The sequence below is a fragment of the Galeopterus variegatus genome, unplaced genomic scaffold (genome assembly GCF_000696425.1).
Source record: "Galeopterus variegatus unplaced genomic scaffold, G_variegatus-3.0.2 Scaffold3711, whole genome shotgun sequence".
Classification (NCBI taxonomy): Eukaryota; Metazoa; Chordata; class Mammalia; order Dermoptera; family Cynocephalidae; genus Galeopterus; species Galeopterus variegatus.
Window position 1 is genome coordinate 104,766 of NW_007729822.1, and position 19,871 is coordinate 124,636.

The following is a 19,871-nucleotide window of genomic DNA, read 5'->3' on the forward strand; positions in this document are numbered from 1 at the left end:
GCAGTTCGGGGAGGGGGCGTCACGTGACCGCGGAGCGCTGCTTCCCGGCGCCGCTCCCCCCTCACTGCGGAGCCCGAGCCGCGGCGCAGGAGCGGCGGGAAGGCCCCCACCCTGCCGTCCGCCCCTCGCCCCACGACTCGGAGGCGGGCGCTCTGTGCCCCCATTTTACAGGTGGGGAAACTGAGGACCGGAGAGGGGGCAGGGACTGGCCCAGGGTGCCACAGCTAGACAGTGGCAGGGCCTGGGCGAGGTCCCAGCAGTCCACCAACAGCCTATGCTCCGAGGGAACGGGGACCACTTCTGGGGCAAGTGGGGGTGATGGGACAGGTCGGGGACACGCCCTAGGCCCCCAAGGGCTCCTTGTCTGCAGGGACAGGGAGGAAGGAAAAGGCGCACGGGTTGAGCTGGGCGAGGCTGCTATGCCGCGGCCGCATGTCCTCGCACAGCAGCGCTTGGTGGGGGTCTTCGCAGAGGAAGCGCGGCGACCCTCGCCAGCCAGCTGGCGGCTCTCGGACATTCTTCCTGGACTGGGCAGCTCGCTTCCGTCCCAACCTAACCCGGGGACAAGGGGCGGAGGGAGCCGTGAGACGCGCTGTAATTTAGTGCAGGGGAAGGTAGCAGGCGCAGGGTGGGGTCCGGACAAGAGTCGAAAACCCAATTCGGAAGGGGCCGCAGAGATCACCTTGGCCAGGCTTCTGAGGCCCAGGGAGGGGAAGAGACTTGCCCAAGGTCACACAGCAAGTGGGAGCAGCAAGGCCGATACTCGGGCCTGTCCACTCCCCTTCGATGGCCAACAGAGCCCGAGGTTCCTGAGCCCCACTCCTCACTTAGGGGAAACCCTCACACACCTTTCTTTCTGTTCTCTGCTGGGCTTCCCTCCCAGGCCAGCCCTAGATGAAGGAAACAAGCAGGTGTCCACGGGGCCAGAGCTGCAATGGTGAGAATATGGGTGGTTGGTGGCCCCAACATCATGACCCAGTCACAGAATATTAATGTTAGAGGGGATCTTTAAGATCTCTGGATCTCACCCTATTGTTCTTCTAATAGTAGGGAAACTGAGGCCTCCATCTCATCAACTATTTAGAATTATTGGGTCAAGCTGATAGGCCCACCACAGCGAGTCCAATAGGCCTACTTCACAGACAGGACAGGGAGAAGAAAGGACTCAAGTTACACATTCAATATACTTATTGAGCACCTGCTGTGTGCTTCACACGGTGACTGTCAGTCCCACCTCCCGCTGTTTTCCCAGCCATGGTGACTGCATTTCATTAAGGAAAAGATCTGTGGTCTTCAGCAACTCTTACATCAGCCTCTGGAGGATCTGAGACACACAGGCCCCAAGTTTTCAGTCCCACAAGGGGCTGGGGACCAGGGCCATGTTTCCTGGCCAAGACTCTCACCCGAACAGAGAAGAGTATCAGGGAATAGCAGGAAATGTCTCGCCCTTATCCCAGCCCCACAACGTGAAAGGGCAGAGGGGAAGTGGGAATCAGGCACTGGTTCTTTCCAGTCCTCCTTCTGTGTCAAGTTCCTCTGGCAAGCTCCCCCTGCTGTGGGTAGCAAAGAGGCTCCAGCCCAGGGTTTACAAACTTCTAAGAGCAGGAGTGATCTGTAGATGCAGATTCTGCTTCAGTGGGTCTGGGGCTTGAGCTCCTGAATCTCTAATAAAGCTTCTCAGTGCTGCTGGTGCTGTTGGGCCACAATTTTGAGCAGTGGTGGTAGAACAAGCAGGAGGAGGGAGACTTCTGAGGCTCTGAGGACAAACTCCTGGAGCATCATCTGTTCACCCAGGACCCAACCCTTGGAGCCCTTTGATTTCCTGCCTAGGAATGCACCAGGACTATATAGTTGCTTCAAAGCTGTAGTAAGAGGGAAGGAGTTAAATGAAGTTGCTCAAAGCCCTTCTGGAGATGATACAGAAGGGAGTGCATGGTGTACCAACTGCCCCAGATAGGGATGTTCTGCAGGGCACTGGTCCTGGGAGGTGTTGGGTGAAATAATCTTATTTGGGAAATGCCAACTGAATGCCTACAGACCTTCAAGGGTAGTATGCACCGGCCTGGCTTCTCTACAGCAGAGGTTGGCCTTGCAGATCTCAGAAATGCAGAGATTCCAGGATTCTCTTGAGGACCATGTCTCTACCCATCCTTTGGCTTTTTTTGTACACCAGACTGATTCCTGAGTTCCATTCCAAGCATAATGCCAGTGCCCCTTCCTGCTTCTCTAACTCCTTTCACGAAAGAGGTCTCTTTCCCCTCCATGCTTTGAGACAAAGAGACCATTAGCTCCCCAACTCTGGCCAGCCAATGGTACATTCCAGATTGCCGAGTGAAGACACAGGTGCCCCACTTGAGCCAGAGGGAGGGGGCAGATGGAGGCAGTGGTGGTGCAGAATGCACCAAGCCAAGGAGTACAGCTGTGTGACCTCTTTCATGACCCCCTTGTCCTTCCAGGGTCTGGATCCATGGACTCTGAGACCCCAAAGGGCCTAAAATTAGCATGGGGGAACTGAATGTGCCCAACCCTGGCTGCGCAGACCAAAGAAAGTAGGCTCTTTTGTGCCAGGCTTCTCTATTTCTTCTTTATAATCAAGGAGCTTTTCAGTTACAGCATTTTCCTCTTTACAGAAAACCTCCCTCAATGCAAGAGGCTTATAATCTTTCGTGTGTCCTGGCAGGCACCATTCTGAGATCGTCAGGGCACCTGGGGAGAAGGCAACACATGCCACAGGGGGCTGGGCACGGAGCCTGGCTACTGAAGGGAGGGCTGGAAAAAGCCCCGAAGCTTTGCTTTCCCTGCCCTATTTCAATCCAAACCACTCAGGACTGACCACTCACGCATGGCTGCCCCTGAGCACAAGTCCTTTTCTTTCTCAAACACTTAATACACTGCAACCCAGCCACCACCCCTGCCCTCCCAACCTCTGGGAAACGAAAGCTGGCTTCAAAAACTCTGACATCTAAGAAGTCTGGAGAATAAAAACGTGGGTGGCACAACAGTAAATTCCAAATAATGCACGAGGCTGTAGGAGGAAGAATCCTAAAATGCAAATGAAGCCTCTTGGAAATTACTCCCCTATCTCTACCCAGCTCTCTCTAGCCAGATCAAAGGGGAGGAAAACAAGGATAGGCACTGCCCACCAGAACAAGCAGGGAGAGAAAACCCAAAAGTGGCAAGTTCTCAAGGTGTGTTATCCCTGGAGCACTGAGTAGGGTCTAGGAGGGGCTGGTAGTGGCTTGGAGATGAGGATAAGGGCAGGGGAAGTCAGCACCAGGGCTCGTGTCAGGGAAGGACCCGAGGCTCTGTCTGAGACCAAGCTGATGCAGTAGACATGGCAGAAAGGATGTGACTCTGGGGGACCTACCCTTGGGGTACAGAGGTCATGGATCACAAACATAGCTAGGAAGCCCACATTGAGGACAAAGGAGAAAACCTAACGGTGGGGATAGCCTTTGTCAAACCAAATAGAAAGAGCTCTCTCCCCAGGGTCTCTGGAGAGGAACTTCTCATGGACCCTGAAGTGTTCGTTCATTTTTCTGTACTGAGAACATATCATGTGTCACACTGTGGGGATATGGTGGTGAATACGATGGCCAGAGCCTTGCTCTCAGGGAGCCAGAACAGTCTAGCAATAATGAGGTTGATTCATGGAATGGTTTTAGAAACAGACATAAAATCCAACCCAGCCTTAATTCTGGCTCCCAGTACAAAAAATAAACACACTCCAGGGAGCTAGCTGGTTAGCTCAGTTGTTCAGAGATTGGTGCTGATAACACCAAGGTCAGGGGTTTGATCCCTGTACCAGCCAGCCACCAAAAAACAAAACCCAAGAACAGTACACTCTAGTTCCAGAATTCTAGACAGTAGAGTACGACCTGAAGCCTCTTTCATCCAGAGAACCAGTGACATGCTGCGGATGGGTGAGAAGATGCTACAAAAACTCCAGACATAAACCAACCAAAGAGGAAACTCACAGAATGATAAAAAAAAAAAAAGCCCTTAGAGGCAGTCCTGCTTGGCAATTTTCCACATGCACTCCCTGGAACTTCAAGGGAGTAGGTGGGCGTGGGAGGAGTGGAGCTGAAAAGACGCAGCCCCACTGTCTTCTTCCACCGAGTTCATGTTTGACAACTTCTACACATCCAACTTCCTTTTAGAGAGGACACTGAGGCTCAAAGGGGAACACTTGTCCAGGATCATAAAGAGAGCTGGTTGCAGTTTAGTGTTCCCTGGTTACAGAACACCAGCGAGTAACAGGGGGAGGAAAACCCAGATACAATTGTGCAGAGGTCAACATGCCTGCTGGCGATGATCCAAGCCAGGCAGCGGCTGTCTAGGCCTTTTGGCTTCCCCGGAGGGTGTCCCTCACTTCCTGTCGCCCAGGGCCTGGCTCGCTGGGCAACACTAACGCAGATCTGGACTTGGAGCAGCCGTTCCAGCTGCTGTCATGAGGCTGGCTCCCTCACAGTCCGAGAGAAGTTTCATGTCAAAGGCCCTGGCCTACGAAGTCTTTGCCAAGTCCTTGAAAGCACGGTTTTGTTTCTTTTCTTTCTAAGCAGGTTGGGAGACCCAGATGATGCCATCTATTTGAGATCAATGCAGTAGTTATGTTGGACAAGCTCTTGGCTAACTTCAGGGGGAATTCAGACAGACTCCTGAATGAGAAAGAGGGTGAAAACACACTGTATGACAAGGGCCACTTGTGCTTGTGGGATGGAGCCCCTCAGCAGTAGGACCCACTTCTGCAGGAAACTTGGTCTTGCCTCGGCTGGGCTAGACATAACAAAGGCCCGGGCCAGTAACGAGCTGTGTGGTAGGTTCCATTCCTAAAGCCAGACCAGTGTCACCTCAAAGAGGTCATACAACTCAAGTCACAATGAGATGAGTTCTGCTACGTCCTCCTTCCTAAAAGTCTAGTGAGGCTCAAAAATGATACCTAAACCTTGCCATACGAAGAAATGTGACATGGTTAGCAGTGTGGGGTATTAATTTGATAGAACTGGTTCTGTGGTTTACTTGTTGGGGGAGGGGAGACACTTTCAAGAAATACCTCTTTTGTGTACTTCACTCTTGAACAACATTATTCACGAAGTCTCGATGGGTAAATGAAGAATGAAAAGCACACCATTCTCAGGTCAGGAAGTAGCCTGTAAGTACTGGCCAGTCTTCTCTGCACTGCTTCCTGCTGCCTGGTTCCTGCACAGCCCTGCCTCTGAGGCTTGAGGCATCTGTTCCTGATGTTCTTGGCAATGACAATCAAAACAACTGAAGCTGCTCCTCTGGGCAGGAACTGTCCATCAAAAAGACATAAATCTTCAACATGCATTCTAAGCGTGTTTCAAATACCTTTCAACATGACCCTGCAAATAAACATGGAATCAAGAAGGCTTACTGCTCAGCCATTGGCTTCATTATCCTTATGGGCCAAGAGGAAAGATTTATGTAACAGGATGATCAAACATCTGTCCAGTCATCATTTTAGCTTGAAGGGCTTCCAGCAAAAGGTATGGTCTTAAGTTCTCAGAGAAGGGCTCCAGGTAGACGGGTTATGTGGTTACAAGACCTCTGTTTGAAGACTTGCAGAAAAGAAGATTCTACATCATTTCCTCAGAAAGGCTAGCTAGAATACAGTCTTTCTAATCATAAAGAATAAGACAAAGCATTTTACCCCAACAACATTTATTACTGCTTAATCCTCAGTATTACAGGGAAAACAAAGGAGCAAATACTGCCATTTTTAGAGAAAAGGAAACTAAGGCAAAGCAAGATTAACTTTTCCTAGTTATACGGTAAGTGTAGAAATTGTCTGGAACACAGGCGATACAACTTATAAAAGGTTCCAGTAATGTTGATAATCAAATCCCTAGCCAATACTTCTGCCCATACAATGTCTAGGAGGTGAGGGGTGGGGATAGTGAGGCAGGCTCCCCTTCAGAATTAGAAATGCGGCTGTTGACAGAACCCTGTACCTTACTGGAGGCAGCGGTGTTGGCACAGGGATGAGAATCTTAAAGTGAAAATGCTGGCTTTTCATACTCATCTACCTGCACTCTGTTCTCAGTCCCCTATAACACTGAACAAGCTGAGCACTAAAACACCCAAGGGAAAGGATGTGACCCTCCTCCACGCTTCTGTAACAGGAAAGACAGGCTTTCCTGCTCATTTCACTTCAGCAGTTTGTTTAGACAGGGATAAATCATCCCCTGGGTATTTGAAACAGGTCATTCAATCCAAGCATTAGTTTCCAATATTAAACAGAATCTGATCAACAAGTCTATGACCCGTACAGACCAACTGGACATTTAAAATAACTAAAAAATTCACCTGGATTATGATTCCACAGAAATAAAGGGACACTCATGTGTTTTTAATTTGGCAGAAAGGTTAACAGTAATTCTAAACAATAAAGTCCATAAAAACACAAAGGTATTTATTCCCCCAGGGAATAAAGACATCCAAATGGAAACCTATATTTCAGATAATGGCAACAATTTGTACCAACATACTACATTTTACACATTAGTTTGGGATTAAAGAAAGGTCAAGAACATATAGAGGGAAAACCTCAAGCTTCATAATACCTTCATTCTATGGCAGACTGACCTAACATAAAAAAGCACACATGCACGGCATTAGAACTGCAAGAGTTTTCGCACTTTAATGTGGTCACAGCCCGGAAGAAGACAACTGGACTCCATCTATTCGTAAATACAGACAAAACAAGAATTGGGCTTCAGGTTAAACCTTGCACCTGTTTTCTCTGTACAACGTGGTATGGGCGGTAACGCAAAAAGCCATTAAACACACATTTACATTTCTTAGTAACTCTGCTTACTGTGGGTGGGAAAGAGACCTACCCATCAGGTTTCTCAAACTTCTAAAAGCATAGGCGTTGCCCTGTGGGTGCAGATTCCCATTCAGTGGGTCTGGGTCCTGAGCCCCTGCATTTGTAATAGAGTTTCGCAGTGTTGTTGGTGCTGCTGGGTTCTAAACGCCACTTTGAGCAGTGCTGGTAGAACACAGTAAGCTGTTGGGGCAGGAGGAAGTCGACTACTGATACCTTGAGGAAAGACTGCCGGAGCATCACCTGCTCACTCTGGGCCCATCCACCTCCACCCTTTGACAGAGTTAATAAAGGAGCCAGTACTGAGACTGGGAATCTGCAGGAAAGACTTAAAAAAGGCTGTTATTTTGTACCAGCAAGGCTGTTATTTTGTTATATTGCAAAAGGAAAACCCAAGTAACAAATTTAAAAACTGTTACCAACAGAAAATTGGGAAAAATAGACCAGATTTCTGGAGGCTACTGACATGTTTGTGTCAATCACTGGAACAAAAGGCTGTTATTTTGTACCATTGCAAAAGGAAAACCCAAGTAACAAATTTAAAAACTGTTACCAACAGCAAATTGGGAAAAATAGACCAGATTTCTGGAGGCTACTGACATGTTTGTGTCAATCACTGGAAAGAACCTCCCCTGGCCAACAAGCTCCTTTGTAAGGAAAAGGAAGCTACTCCATGAAGCACTATGTGAACTTTTACACAAGTCTTTACCTTGGGAAAGAATAAGATGCTTTGTGTTCCTATTTTTAGGCTCCAGGTTCATTTCTTTACAGCAAAATAAAAGACAGACCTAAAAATCAGGATTAGCTATCCGTGAGCTCAACTTCCCTTCCCCTTCCCCTGTGCAAGGCTGGAACTGCTGGTCCCTCTGTTGCCGCTCCTATGATGGTTTCGGAGAGTGTTGCATACAGCTCTCCCTCTCCCACACAGACTCATTAACCCCCCCTGCCTCCTCCGGGGCACAGACTGAACACATTACACACAGAGGGGAATCGCAAACACCAAGTTAGCATTTTATCAAACAGCCAGTATTATTCTGATAAAAAGCTATTCAAAAGGGATGCTGCCAAGGTTGCTGGTCCTCAAATTGAAATCTGCCTCCCTCAACCATTATTTATTTGCATTCAAATTTTCATAAAAAGAAAGGAAAAAAAAGAAAGAAAGCCCAGCATAAACTCAAGGCCAAAAAAACATGTTAACAAGATGCCTAAGTCAGTAGCTCAGCCACAAACATATACATACATACTCAATAGAAAAAACATAATTTCTTTAAAAAAAAAGCAACTCCAGTCTTAGGTTCCATTAAAAATCCTTCAATATTCTTAAGAATATTGCTTTGGTTATTTGTTGCTAATAACAATAACTCTGAGTTGGATAAAATAGCACACTCCGTCCGTACATGCTTTTCTTTTTTAAACAAAGTGATCTAAAAGATTCTTTCAAGGCATTTCAGAACACTTTTAAACAGAGAAGTGAGATCCAAGAAACAGGGGGCTTGGAGGATGGGAAGGACAAATTTTATAAAAACCTTGAGTTATCCAAATGTACTTCAGTCAAATTTACTCTTCTGATAAGATGTTCAGATTCTGATTTCCCACTTTTGAACAATAGCAAAACCAGAGGAAGATGCTATCACACATATTAATATTCTCCATCTTTTCTGAAATGCACCAAAGCAAAAAGCCTTTGAAGCCCAAAATGAGACATAATCCCTTGCTCATTGCAAAAGACATGCAGGTGCCCCTTCCTTTACACAACACTGAGACAGACGCCGGGCAGCGTGTAAGGCGGTGCGCTGCAGCTGACATGGAGAGGAGTCTAAAATCTGAAGACACTTTTCCACAATTACGGCAAGTTCTTTCTTCACTTTCATGCTTTATTGAAAGTAGAATATGAATCAAAGACAGGTATTGGTAATCAGGTTATGTCTCTAAAGAATTACGTTTAGTTCAGAGCAGAATGTTGTCCCATCTACTGTGATACAAATCCTTTATGGACCAATGCATCTGGTATGAAACTCGAGCAAGGAAATATAACAGAACTTTATTACCTCCCATGACTATAAATCTCATATGTAAACATGATTTACTGTTACTGCTACTAAACTTGTTCAGTCTTTACCTGCCCCTTCCCTCCCACCACCCCCCTTAAATATAAAATTTCAAACATTTCCTTCAAGTCTGGTGTCCTTCAGTGCAATCTGCTTTATTTGACATAAGGCATTTTGGGACAGTCACTTTCGAATGGATTTTTGCCTTTTGGAAGAGCCACATAATGGTTTAATTCTTAATCCACCTTTTCTTTAATGCCCTAACATGTCAAACTCCTCTTCCCCTCTGGTCATTTCTTAGCAGTCAGCAAGTGTTCAAAGATTAATGTCCAAGGAGACCAGTACCTGAGAAAAGAAACACACGTGGAGGTACAGTTGTGAACTAAAGATCAAGAGTTCATGTATTCCATTTGCCAAGAATGCATCATCAACAGGGAATATCCAATTTAATAAATGAACACAGCAGCCCCTTGGCGTTGAAGGATAAGGAAAACCATCAGCAGACTCCAGGCTTTCAGCTAAGTCACATTTCTGTTGAAAGCCATGTGTTTGTTTCCTATGCATATCTTCACATAAGTTAATCGGGTTTTATTGATGCTTTCATTAGATGACTATTTTTCCTAAAGAATTGTTTTGCTTTGTTTTGTGTTACCACATCAGGAGTTCCTTTGTAGTGGCAGCATATAGACAACAAAGCCGCATTGAGAGGAAGACTTTATTTAGGCCTGTAGCTTTGTCACTCATTTGCTTTAGCAAAGAACCCCTGGTATTTGATTCAAACTCATTCCTTGGCAAAAGCACAACCTTTCATGGACCTCTGGAGTGGTCCACAGAGAATCAACACGTCAACAGCTAAAATCCATAAATGTCAAAGGTCTGTATTTGATGGATTAATGAATATTATTGTGCTCAACTATAGTGGCCATGATGCAGTTACAAGGCACTGTTGTGCCTACCTGAAGTAATAACCCAACAAATGCCTTAATTCTGAATAGATTAATTAAACCTTTCACTGGACCTGATATAATTCAGCAAATTCTTCTACCACTATTTCTTATCAGGTACACACACACACACAACTGTTTTGCTCTAAGATGAGACTGATAGAGGAACTGGGAAAAGGTTAAATATAAATCTTGAAATGCCACTAGCTAATTTCCCAACCTCCCATGAAATGAGAAAGAGAAAGCCTAATGGAAATCTGGCAGAAGAGAGTTCTAATACACAGGCCCCATCTGAGGCCTGAGTGCTGAAAAAGATAATGAAGAAGCTGGAATAAAAAATCCATTTAACTAAAATTAATTTCAGTCATGAGACTCAGATTGAATTAAATTTTAAAATCAAATTATAGCCTTTACTTTAATAGAAAATTACAGTATGACTCTGACATTCATGAACAAAACATGACAAATGTAACTTACCTTTAAACCCTTCTTCTGGCATACAAACTGGAAAAAAAAAATCCCAAATTGAAAAGACTGTTGTGACAGACAGTAATAAGATCACTTCTATGCCTAAAGATGAAAAGTTTAAAATAACTTTTAATTATGTCACCTGAAATGATTACTTTCAAAGTTATAGATGAAAAAAAGTTCATGGAAAGATTCATTTATCTTTTAATTCAATTTTTCTGCAAACTTTTTGAAGTACACTTGTATCAATCTGAGGATAATCATCTTTGTTTTTATATTTAATCAGAGTAATATACATGCATCATTTACAAAGTCAAATACTGGTAGGACAAGGTTTGTAACTAGGGCCAACATTCTGCATGACTCGAGGAGTGGCCTGAGAAAACGATGTGGATGACTCTTCCAAAGCTGTCTCTCCTCCTCCTCTTCTCATTCCCATATTCTAGAAGGAACCACTTCTGACTCTTACAGCAGTTTCTTAAGCTATTTAACCTCTTTATTTCTAAAAAACATGCTCATAATTTTAGATGATATCTAATAACTTCCTCAATGCAAGATACAAAGTTAGCTCTTCTGCCACCTCTTACAAACCACCTGCCTCCTCAACCATCCTCCCCACATAGTGGTATTTGTTGTTGTTAAGCCAGTCTCCGGCGGTGAGGTTACTTCTGTCGCTACTGATACTGCTCACGGTTGAACTCCTTGGTGCACCCAGTTATATTTCTTGTGTGGTATACCTGTCTTTCTGGGATTGGTAACTGCTGCATTACTGATGTGTTTCATTTTCTCTGTGCCTATCTCCAGTTCAAGTGTAAATTCTTAAAGACCTGTGAACCTCTTCAAGGCAGTCATCATCGCTTCCACTTTTCCTTGTGGACACCATTTCCCAAAGCCTGCATCCCGCCACTCCACTCTGAACCGGATGCCCTCGCTCCCTGCTGCAGAACTGTCTGTTCTGGAACTTCCCTTCCCCATCTTCCAGGGCATCTTGACCTACGCTGGATCCCCTGTTTACTGGTCCCACTGTCAGCTTCCTTCTGGATTTACTCTCGTGTTTAAGAACAGCACATCTCACACAGTATCCTGGCAGGTGGTGCATGAGAAATCTTTTGAGGCCTTACATGTGTTCAAAAAGCATCAGATGTGAGGGCAGAAAAAAGTCTGTCCAGTCACATAATTCTAGACTGGAGCTCACTTTCCCTCAGAATCTTGGGGGCACTGCTCCATTACCTCGTTTTCCTGACTCCTCATACTGTGAATGTGACTGGTTTCCCCTCCCTATTTCTAGAAGCTTTTAGGATCCTCTTATCTCTAGTTTTTCACATACTGTATCAGACCCTTGCTGTAACAATTTTATTTCCATGAATTCTTTTTTGTTCTCCAAATGTTCCTATAATATAGGCCCTGGCTATTGTCTGCTCTTTTTCTCTATATTATTTATAGGTAATTTTTAAGCTGTCTTCTGCTTCCTACACTATTTCCTCTGTGTTTCTTTTTTTCAATTTGTTGATCGATCAACTGTTTGGTGACCTTTGGCTGCCCGTTTCTACCTATTTAAGGGTGAGATACTAAAAAGATGTCTGAAATCTCTGTTCAGTGGGCACAAGTGGGCTTCACTAAAGGGTACCTGAGAGATGAACCAGCTTTTTAAAAATATCTGTAGCTTATTTTCTTGAATTGGCCAGTTTCTCCGGAGAAGAATCCCCCTTCATCATATGTGGGAGGTAAGAGATGGACTGCCAGCATTTGACCAAAGGGCTAGAGGGTGGTCTCCTGTTTGCTATGTAATGGGTCTCACTCCCACCTTTCTAGTTTAATTTCTTCAAGGGGATGAAACTCAGACTCATCACCCAAGTGAGGTGCAGATAGGGCAGAGGCGGTGACGTGAATGTGAAGGGAGGGAGTGGCAAGGTTCTGCAGGCAGGGAGCTGTCTAACTGCTTTTTCCAACTAAGCTTCCTGTCTCTAGGCTGGCACCTCACTCCCACTCTCAAAAGTACCTGGGGTCTCCAATTCCTGTGTGCCTGTCTGGGGTGCTGCGACTGGAATTAGCATTGCTTCTTATCAACCTCTTCCATCTGTAGGCTTGCACATTTATCTCAGTTTCCTCAAGTTAGCTAAAACTATTATTATCTCTGGCTTTCCATTTTCCAAATTTTTATAGATATCCTTCCCTCTTGTTATAATCTTTAAAAGAATGTAAGATTCTACCTGAATAACATGTACAAGTTTTTTTCAAGGTTAAAAGTAAAAACACTGCACACTAATCTTTCAATATCTATAATCCCACATCTTTCTAACAATTAACCGACAGATTCCTAAAACAAATTTGTCTTTACCTTGCATGACATCATCCATTGCAGCATAATCTGCAATTGGTTCATCAGCCTAGAAAGCAAATGAAGACAATTTAAAACCAAAGAGAAATGGAAGCAGGAGGAAGAGCATGCCAGCTACTCACCATGCTGAAGTCTGGCCCATGATTCAAATACTGATATTGCTACAAAACACAAATGTGAACACAGTCCAGCAAAGAGCTCACTTCGAGCCACAGCCAGCGATGGCCAGGTTTAACAATAGATACCTGCCAACTATGGGTCTAGACTTATCACCTCAAAAATGGCATATGGTGGGGGGGACACCGTTTTCCTGCTCCTAAGCACACCTTTAGATAATCTGAGGCTACCAAAACTGATTTAATCAATGTGAGTTAAGATGCTAGGGATGGCAATGAGTGTTAGGTAGAAATAAAAGTTAGACTGGTCCTCTCAAAATATCAATTAGGTTAAAATTAAACTTTTGTCCCACTTCTCCATCAAGAACAAAATCACCACTTCCTTTTTAGGGCAGAAGACCACACTGAATCCAAGCTTATGGTGAGATCAGCTGCAGGGCAAAGAGGCCAGTGACCAGTACAGACTCTAGCTGCCCAGCTGAAGAAGAAACCCTTTGATAACGCAGGCTGCTTCTAGGATGTCAGACAGGTTCATTAAGATTCAGCAACTCGACAGGTCTTCAAATCATTTCAGAGAACCTACAGCTCCAGGAAAAGCAAAAAGTAAACAGAGGGAGGGGAGGTGGCAGGATGATGGGTGTGTGCACATGTGTGAGGTGGACATGGATCTGCTTCATCATTCCAAGGCCTGACTTTATCACACCGGAACTGGGGATCTGGGCATAAAAAGCATATATTACACAGCTGAAAAACCTGAAAAATTATTCTACTACATGACGCAGTGGTGTTTGGCACAGTGGGGATCCTGCTAGCCACCAAGAAACAAAAGAGGCAAAGGGAAGTGACTAAATTGGGCCCTTAGGAAGGGACGGATTAGGCTAATGAGGCTGGCTCAATGATTTTTTCTTTGAAAGAAGCCCCTACTTTCTAAAACATCTTCCACATCCACTAAATCCAAAGCTGATTTCCATACTCTGGTCAAGAATCCCATTAGGCCATCTGAGTACCCTGACTATTGTGACAGAGACTCATGTCTTACGCTTGTTTCCTAGCTTGACTGGCTGGTATTTCTGAACCAAGAGGAAAAGAGGGGATGCTTTCATAGAAGCATGATTAAGTAATTCTGCTGATCCAGAAGGTAGGAAAAAAGGGAGGAGGCTGAATCTAGACCTATTATTTTTTAACAAAAATTATGAAAATCTCAGTGAAGACAGTAGAGGTTTCCATTATTTTGTTAAAAATAATAGATCTAGATTTTAAAGTGTAAAGTAAGTTAGAGTTACTATTCATGTTGATCACCTATCTACTACCCATTTTTTTTTGGGGGGGGGTTGGGGGGACAGCATTTCAAAGTAAAGCAGGACTGTATGGTTGGCTCATTTGGTAGAGCACGGTGCTGATAACAGCAATGTGAAGAGTTCGGATCCCATACTGGTGGGGGGGGGTTGGGGGGACAGCATTTCAAAGTAAAGCAGGACTGTATGGTTAGCTCATTTGGTAGAGCACGGTGCTGATAACAGCAATGTGAAGAGTTCGGATCCCATACTGGTCAGCACCAACAAAACAAAACAACAACAAAGTAAGTTGCAGACATCAATATTATTAATGTGATTTTAAGAACAGAATCTCTAGCTAGTCCCCAAAGAAAAGAAAGTGTGTATATAGGGGTGAGAGGGACACCACAGAGACTCTGTGACCTCAGACTGGGTTGCCCAGCTGGTCTAGCAGAACACCCAACGTGTTTGCTCGTAGGTCTGACAGTCCCTCCTCAGTGCTCAGAGGGGCACAACCCAACATCACTTCCTTCTTCCCAGTCTGAAGGGAATGAAAAATAGATCTGTATCTGGAGAAGCCTAGGGTCCCTTGTATCTCAGTTTCCTCAAGTTAGCTAAAACTATTATTATCTCTGGCTTTCCATTTTCCAAATTTTTATAGATATCCTTCCCTCTTGTTATAATCTTTAAAAGAATGTAAGATTCTACCTGAATAACATGTACAAGTTTTTTTCAAGGTTAAAAGTAAAAACACTGCACACTAATCTTTCAATATCTATAATCCCACATCTTTCTAACAATTAACCGACAGATTCCTAAAACAAATTTGTCTTTACCTTGCATGACATCATCCATTGCAGCATAATCTGCAATTGGTTCATCAGCCTAGAAAGCAAATGAAGACAATTTAAAACCAAAGAGAAATGGAAGCAGGAGGAAGAGCATGCCAGCTACTCACCATGCTGAAGTCTGGCCCATGATTCAAATACTGATATTGCTACAAAACACAAATGTGAACACAGTCCAGCAAAGAGCTCACTTCGAGCCACAGCCAGCGATGGCCAGGTTTAACAATAGATACCTGCCAACTATGGGTCTAGACTTATCACCTCAAAAATGGCATATGGTGGGGGGGACACCGTTTTCCTGCTCCTAAGCACACCTTTAGATAATCTGAGGCTACCAAAACTGATTTAATCAATGTGAGTTAAGATGCTAGGGATGGCAATGAGTGTTAGGTAGAAATAAAAGTTAGACTGGTCCTCTCAAAATATCAATTAGGTTAAAATTAAACTTTTGTCCCACTTCTCCATCAAGAACAAAATCACCACTTCCTTTTTAGGGCAGAAGACCACACTGAATCCAAGCTTATGGTGAGATCAGCTGCAGGGCAAAGAGGCCAGTGACCAGTACAGACTCTAGCTGCCCAGCTGAAGAAGAAACCCTTTGATAACGCAGGCTGCTTCTAGGATGTCAGACAGGTTCATTAAGATTCAGCAACTCGACAGGTCTTCAAATCATTTCAGAGAACCTACAGCTCCAGGAAAAGCAAAAAGTAAACAGAGGGAGGGGAGGTGGCAGGATGATGGGTGTGTGCACATGTGTGAGGTGGACATGGATCTGCTTCATCATTCCAAGGCCTGACTTTATCACACCGGAACTGGGGATCTGGGCATAAAAAGCATATATTACACAGCTGAAAAACCTGAAAAATTATTCTACTACATGACGCAGTGGTGTTTGGCACAGTGGGGATCCTGCTAGCTATTTTTTAAGTTAAATACATTCTGAAAGACTGCTATGCATAATACTTAAGTGCTTTTTTCAAATTCTGAAAGTTCTTTTCTTAAAATTTTTTTTTATCATTTCCTGATAGTCTTTACCTCTGGAAGGCAAGTAGGAGTTGGGCTCAGATAGGCAAACACAAGGTACCTTCAATGACACTGTTCTAATTCTTACTTTGTAGGACAAGTTCAAGAGTATTCCTTATATAATTTAGTTACATACTAGTTGAATGTATCCTCTTATATGTATCTTATATTACACCAGTATCCATGATGTTATGTGAAAACCATTCTACCTTTTCCTGCATGCTACTCTTTGGATTTGGAAAGACAAAATGAGCCTAGCAAATCAGCCCTGAACTAACTATGTGTATAACAGGGCCCAAGAGCTTTATAAGGTGGGGAAATGTTGACCAAAAAAGTGGTTTTAATAATGGCACACAGATAAATAAGAACAAAGATAACAACACTGGCCTCCTCCCTAACTGTTGGGCCAGATTCTTATCTGGACCTCTCGAAAGGATATTAGCTCCTGAAAAGTAAGCAGGAGACTAAACAGAGATCTGTGGCTAACAACGCGAAGTGCACTGGCACCGATGACCTTCACAAAGCAATGTGCCTATTTCTGGTGTGCAAGAAGTACTGACAGGGCAGTTCTACCAAAGCCAGCTCAGTACACAAGCATCAAGCAGAGGCATCCAGCCCTACGTTAGCAAAGGGGCCCCACAAAGATGCAAGCAGAGTTAGGTGGAGATATGTGATGCTAAACCGGCAATGTCACAACGGCTTGATGTAGGAATGCTTGTTCACTTCCCTAAATGCTAAATGTCTTTGTACTACCCTGTGAGACTGGACAAACACCAAACACCTCAAGACACGAGGACTATCACTGAGACGCGATGCTCATACTTTATATTTTGAGCACACAGACAGGGACATTTAAATACATTCATCAATTAATGAAGCATTTACGAAGAAGCTTCCATGTGTCGAGTACTGTGCTAGGTGCCAGAAATATGAAGTGAACAATCCCACCCTGAAGAGTTCACAGGAATGAGGGCAAAACAAAGTCGGGAAGATAGTGGCAGAAGGTACGTGAAGGATCTAATGAAGCATAGACGGACAGTCCTTTCTCTGACAGGGGCTGAGACAGGTTTCATAGAAGAGGTACTATGAAAGAGGAGCGAGTGTTTGGTAGTGGGGAGAAGACAATGTTTCAGCAAAGGGAAGAGGCCAATCAAGGCAGGAGGCCTATGGTACCATAAGAATGCTTGAGTATAGGGCTGACCCCGTGGCGCACTCGGGAGAGTGTAGTGCTGGGAGCGCAGCTCCACTCCCACCGCGGGTTCGGATCCTATATAGGACTGGCCGGTGCGCTCACTGGCTGAGTGCGATGCGGACGATACCAAGCCAAGGGTTGCAATCCCCTTACCGGTCACGAAAAAGACAAAAAAAAAGAATGCTTGAGTATAATTAACATGGCATAGGTCTGTTTAACGAGTGGGTGCTGCATTCCTGATCTATGGAGAATAACAGGAACAATGAAAACCCTGTTGCTAAAGGGGAGCAGCTCCCTGCTGCACTGTTCTGTGCGCTATGGTGGGTGCAGCTGCAATAAGGAAAGGCAGGAGCACTGGCCTCAGCTGCCAACCATTTCACCTCTGTGCCAAAATGTTCTCCTTTCTAAGGCAGGCAATACCACCCAGTAAAGACCTATCATTGGAAAAAAGAAACAATACAACTAAACACTGAGCATCTTCTGAGAAAGGAGAGACATAAATTGTACTTCATTTACTTTATGGCATCATAGGTAGATGAATTAATAATTAGGCAGAGCAAGTTTCTTAAAGTTTCCAGCAACTGTACATGGCAGACATGTCCAGAATCAAACATTTACAGCTCTGCAAAGGTTTTCATCCTATTAACTTGAAAATGCAGTATCCTCCAAGGAAAGGCTCCAGCAAACATGAAAAAATGAATTTCATGCTTTAAAAAAAATCACCTACCACCAACAATTGAGGATCACACACATACCCACCACAAACTCCAGTACTATCCAGGCTGCCAGGCAAAAGGGTCATATCTAGCTGAAGCTTTGAAAGCTACCACCACTGAGCAGTGAGGGGAAAATTACATTTCAGTGCCTTTTCTTTTGACTCTGGATCACAGTGGTCCTTGAAGCAAAAGTGGCAGACGAGAGAAAAGACACTGCAAAGGAACCACTGGAGGGTTTCATTTGAACAGCTGCTGCCTTCTAGCAGCTCATTCGTGCAGGTAACATGCTGCCAGATGGAGAGGTTATTTCTGCTGACTTCTGATTTAGTCTTCAAAAATAGTAGTCCATAATAAAAGCAGCACAGGCTTTTAAAAATGTCTTTATCCACAGGGGCTCTTTTTGTAATTTAAAGGTTTTGAAATGTTCGAGGTTTACCACTGACAGGCAGAAAGCCGGTGATAGAAACCAGCTTTCTTAGATGTAAAAGGTACAATAACAGAGCAAAGATATTATGCCAGTACATTTATTTTCAGAGCCGTGGGTTCAACCAAGGGAAGTACTGTTCTCAGGACAATCTGGAACACGTAACACCCTCAAAGGAAGCCTGTGCTTCTACCTCAATTACTATGATAAATATCAGCAACAAGAAAAATGTATAAGCAGTAAACTATGCCACATAAAAGTAGCACAAAGAGGAAAATTAGGTCAACTTTTTGGATATCTATCAGTGACTGAAATAGATTAAGGGCCAGATTTTTTCGTGGACATCCTGAATTTATCAGCTCCTTTTGCCTCGGTTTTGAGATATGTCATTAGAATGCTCATTTACAGAACTTTAGTATTAATACCAAGAAATAATATCATGAAACCTTTTCACAATGCCTGCATTACAATCACTGCCTTGATTTACAAAGCAATGCATGCTTTTGGGGGGGAGGGTGGAGAGAGCATGATCTAAAATGAACCTTTATAACAATTTGGAAAACATCACTGTGTAAAGAAAGGTAAAGATAACTTAAAAATTCTATCAAACAGACTTATCTACCACCAAAAATACTGTGATAAAAGAATTTGACTCATCCTAGTGAATAAGTAATCAAGTGGCTCCCTTTTATCTCCCCTTAAATTTCATAGCAGATGCCGGTAATAGGCTCAAATACCTATTAAGTGGTCAAAGAAAAACATACAGCACAATGAAGTGAGAGAACAATTATCCTGGAACAACCTCAACATGTGACAAATTAAATGGTTCTCAATGTTTCTCATTATTGGAAAGCTACTCGAGTTTGCTCAAGGTTTCAGAATCTAAAAATCACATCTTCACAGAAAGATTCTTGGCTATTTTGAAAACTTTGTCTTTTTAAAGAAATAATTATTTTTAATTTGGGGCCCTGCAGGCATTATTCTGAAATCAAAAAGCCCTCTCTCAATGGGTTAATACTATAAGCAGACAGATATTAAAAAGCTCAAGCTGAAAGAAAGCACAGATACGTATATAAACACAGATAGAAGCAGCAACTCATGAAGGCCCTCTTAAACCCAGAGCAGACTTGAACAAATATTATTTTCCTCACCTGAATTTTCAATTCTTTTAATGTTTGATTAGCAGAGACGAGAAGTGCTTTCTCACCACGAACTTTTCTATGTCGCATACTCCGTCGAATAACTTGCTTTTGATAGGCTATATAATTTTGATGGGATATCTTTTGACGCTTTGTTCCTCCATTGCTCTATAATAAAGATAAGAAACAAAGCACCGAAATTATCCACAGTGTGACGCTTGCTCATAAAGTTCTTCAGGTAAGCAAAAGCAGCTTATATTATAGGTCGCTTAACCATTTTGAAGTTTAATTTAAAAAATGAGTAGAAACTTGCCAGAGTTTCTTGGCAGGCTCACATATAATTGGAGGGGAAAAGAAAAAAAGAAAAAAAAAAAGCTATTTGCATGTAAACAGTTTGAATGTTTGTTATAAGAAAAATTTAAATTAAAATAAGTTTGGGGCCGGCCCGTGGCTCACTCGGTAGAGTGCGGTGCTAATAACACCAAGGCCCCGGG

The 19,871-nt window shown here is 43.7% G+C and overlaps 1 protein-coding gene across 1 annotated transcript in view; it reads right to left on the reverse strand.

Annotated features, from left to right (window-relative positions):
• Positions 1-8,695: 8,695 nt before the first annotated feature.
• USP48 (ubiquitin specific peptidase 48) overlaps positions 8,696-19,871 on the reverse strand; it is a 93,563-nt gene continuing 82,387 nt past the window's right edge. Inside the window, exons 23-26 of the mRNA XM_008585785.1 lie at positions 19,390-19,545; positions 14,872-14,920; positions 10,317-10,343; positions 8,696-9,240 (exon numbers count right to left, since the gene is read on the reverse strand). Of these exons, the coding sequence (XP_008584007.1) occupies positions 9,218-9,240; positions 10,317-10,343; positions 14,872-14,920; positions 19,390-19,545 (255 nt within the window). The 3' untranslated portion in view covers positions 8,696-9,217. The remainder of the gene's footprint in view (positions 9,241-10,316; positions 10,344-14,871; positions 14,921-19,389; positions 19,546-19,871) is intronic.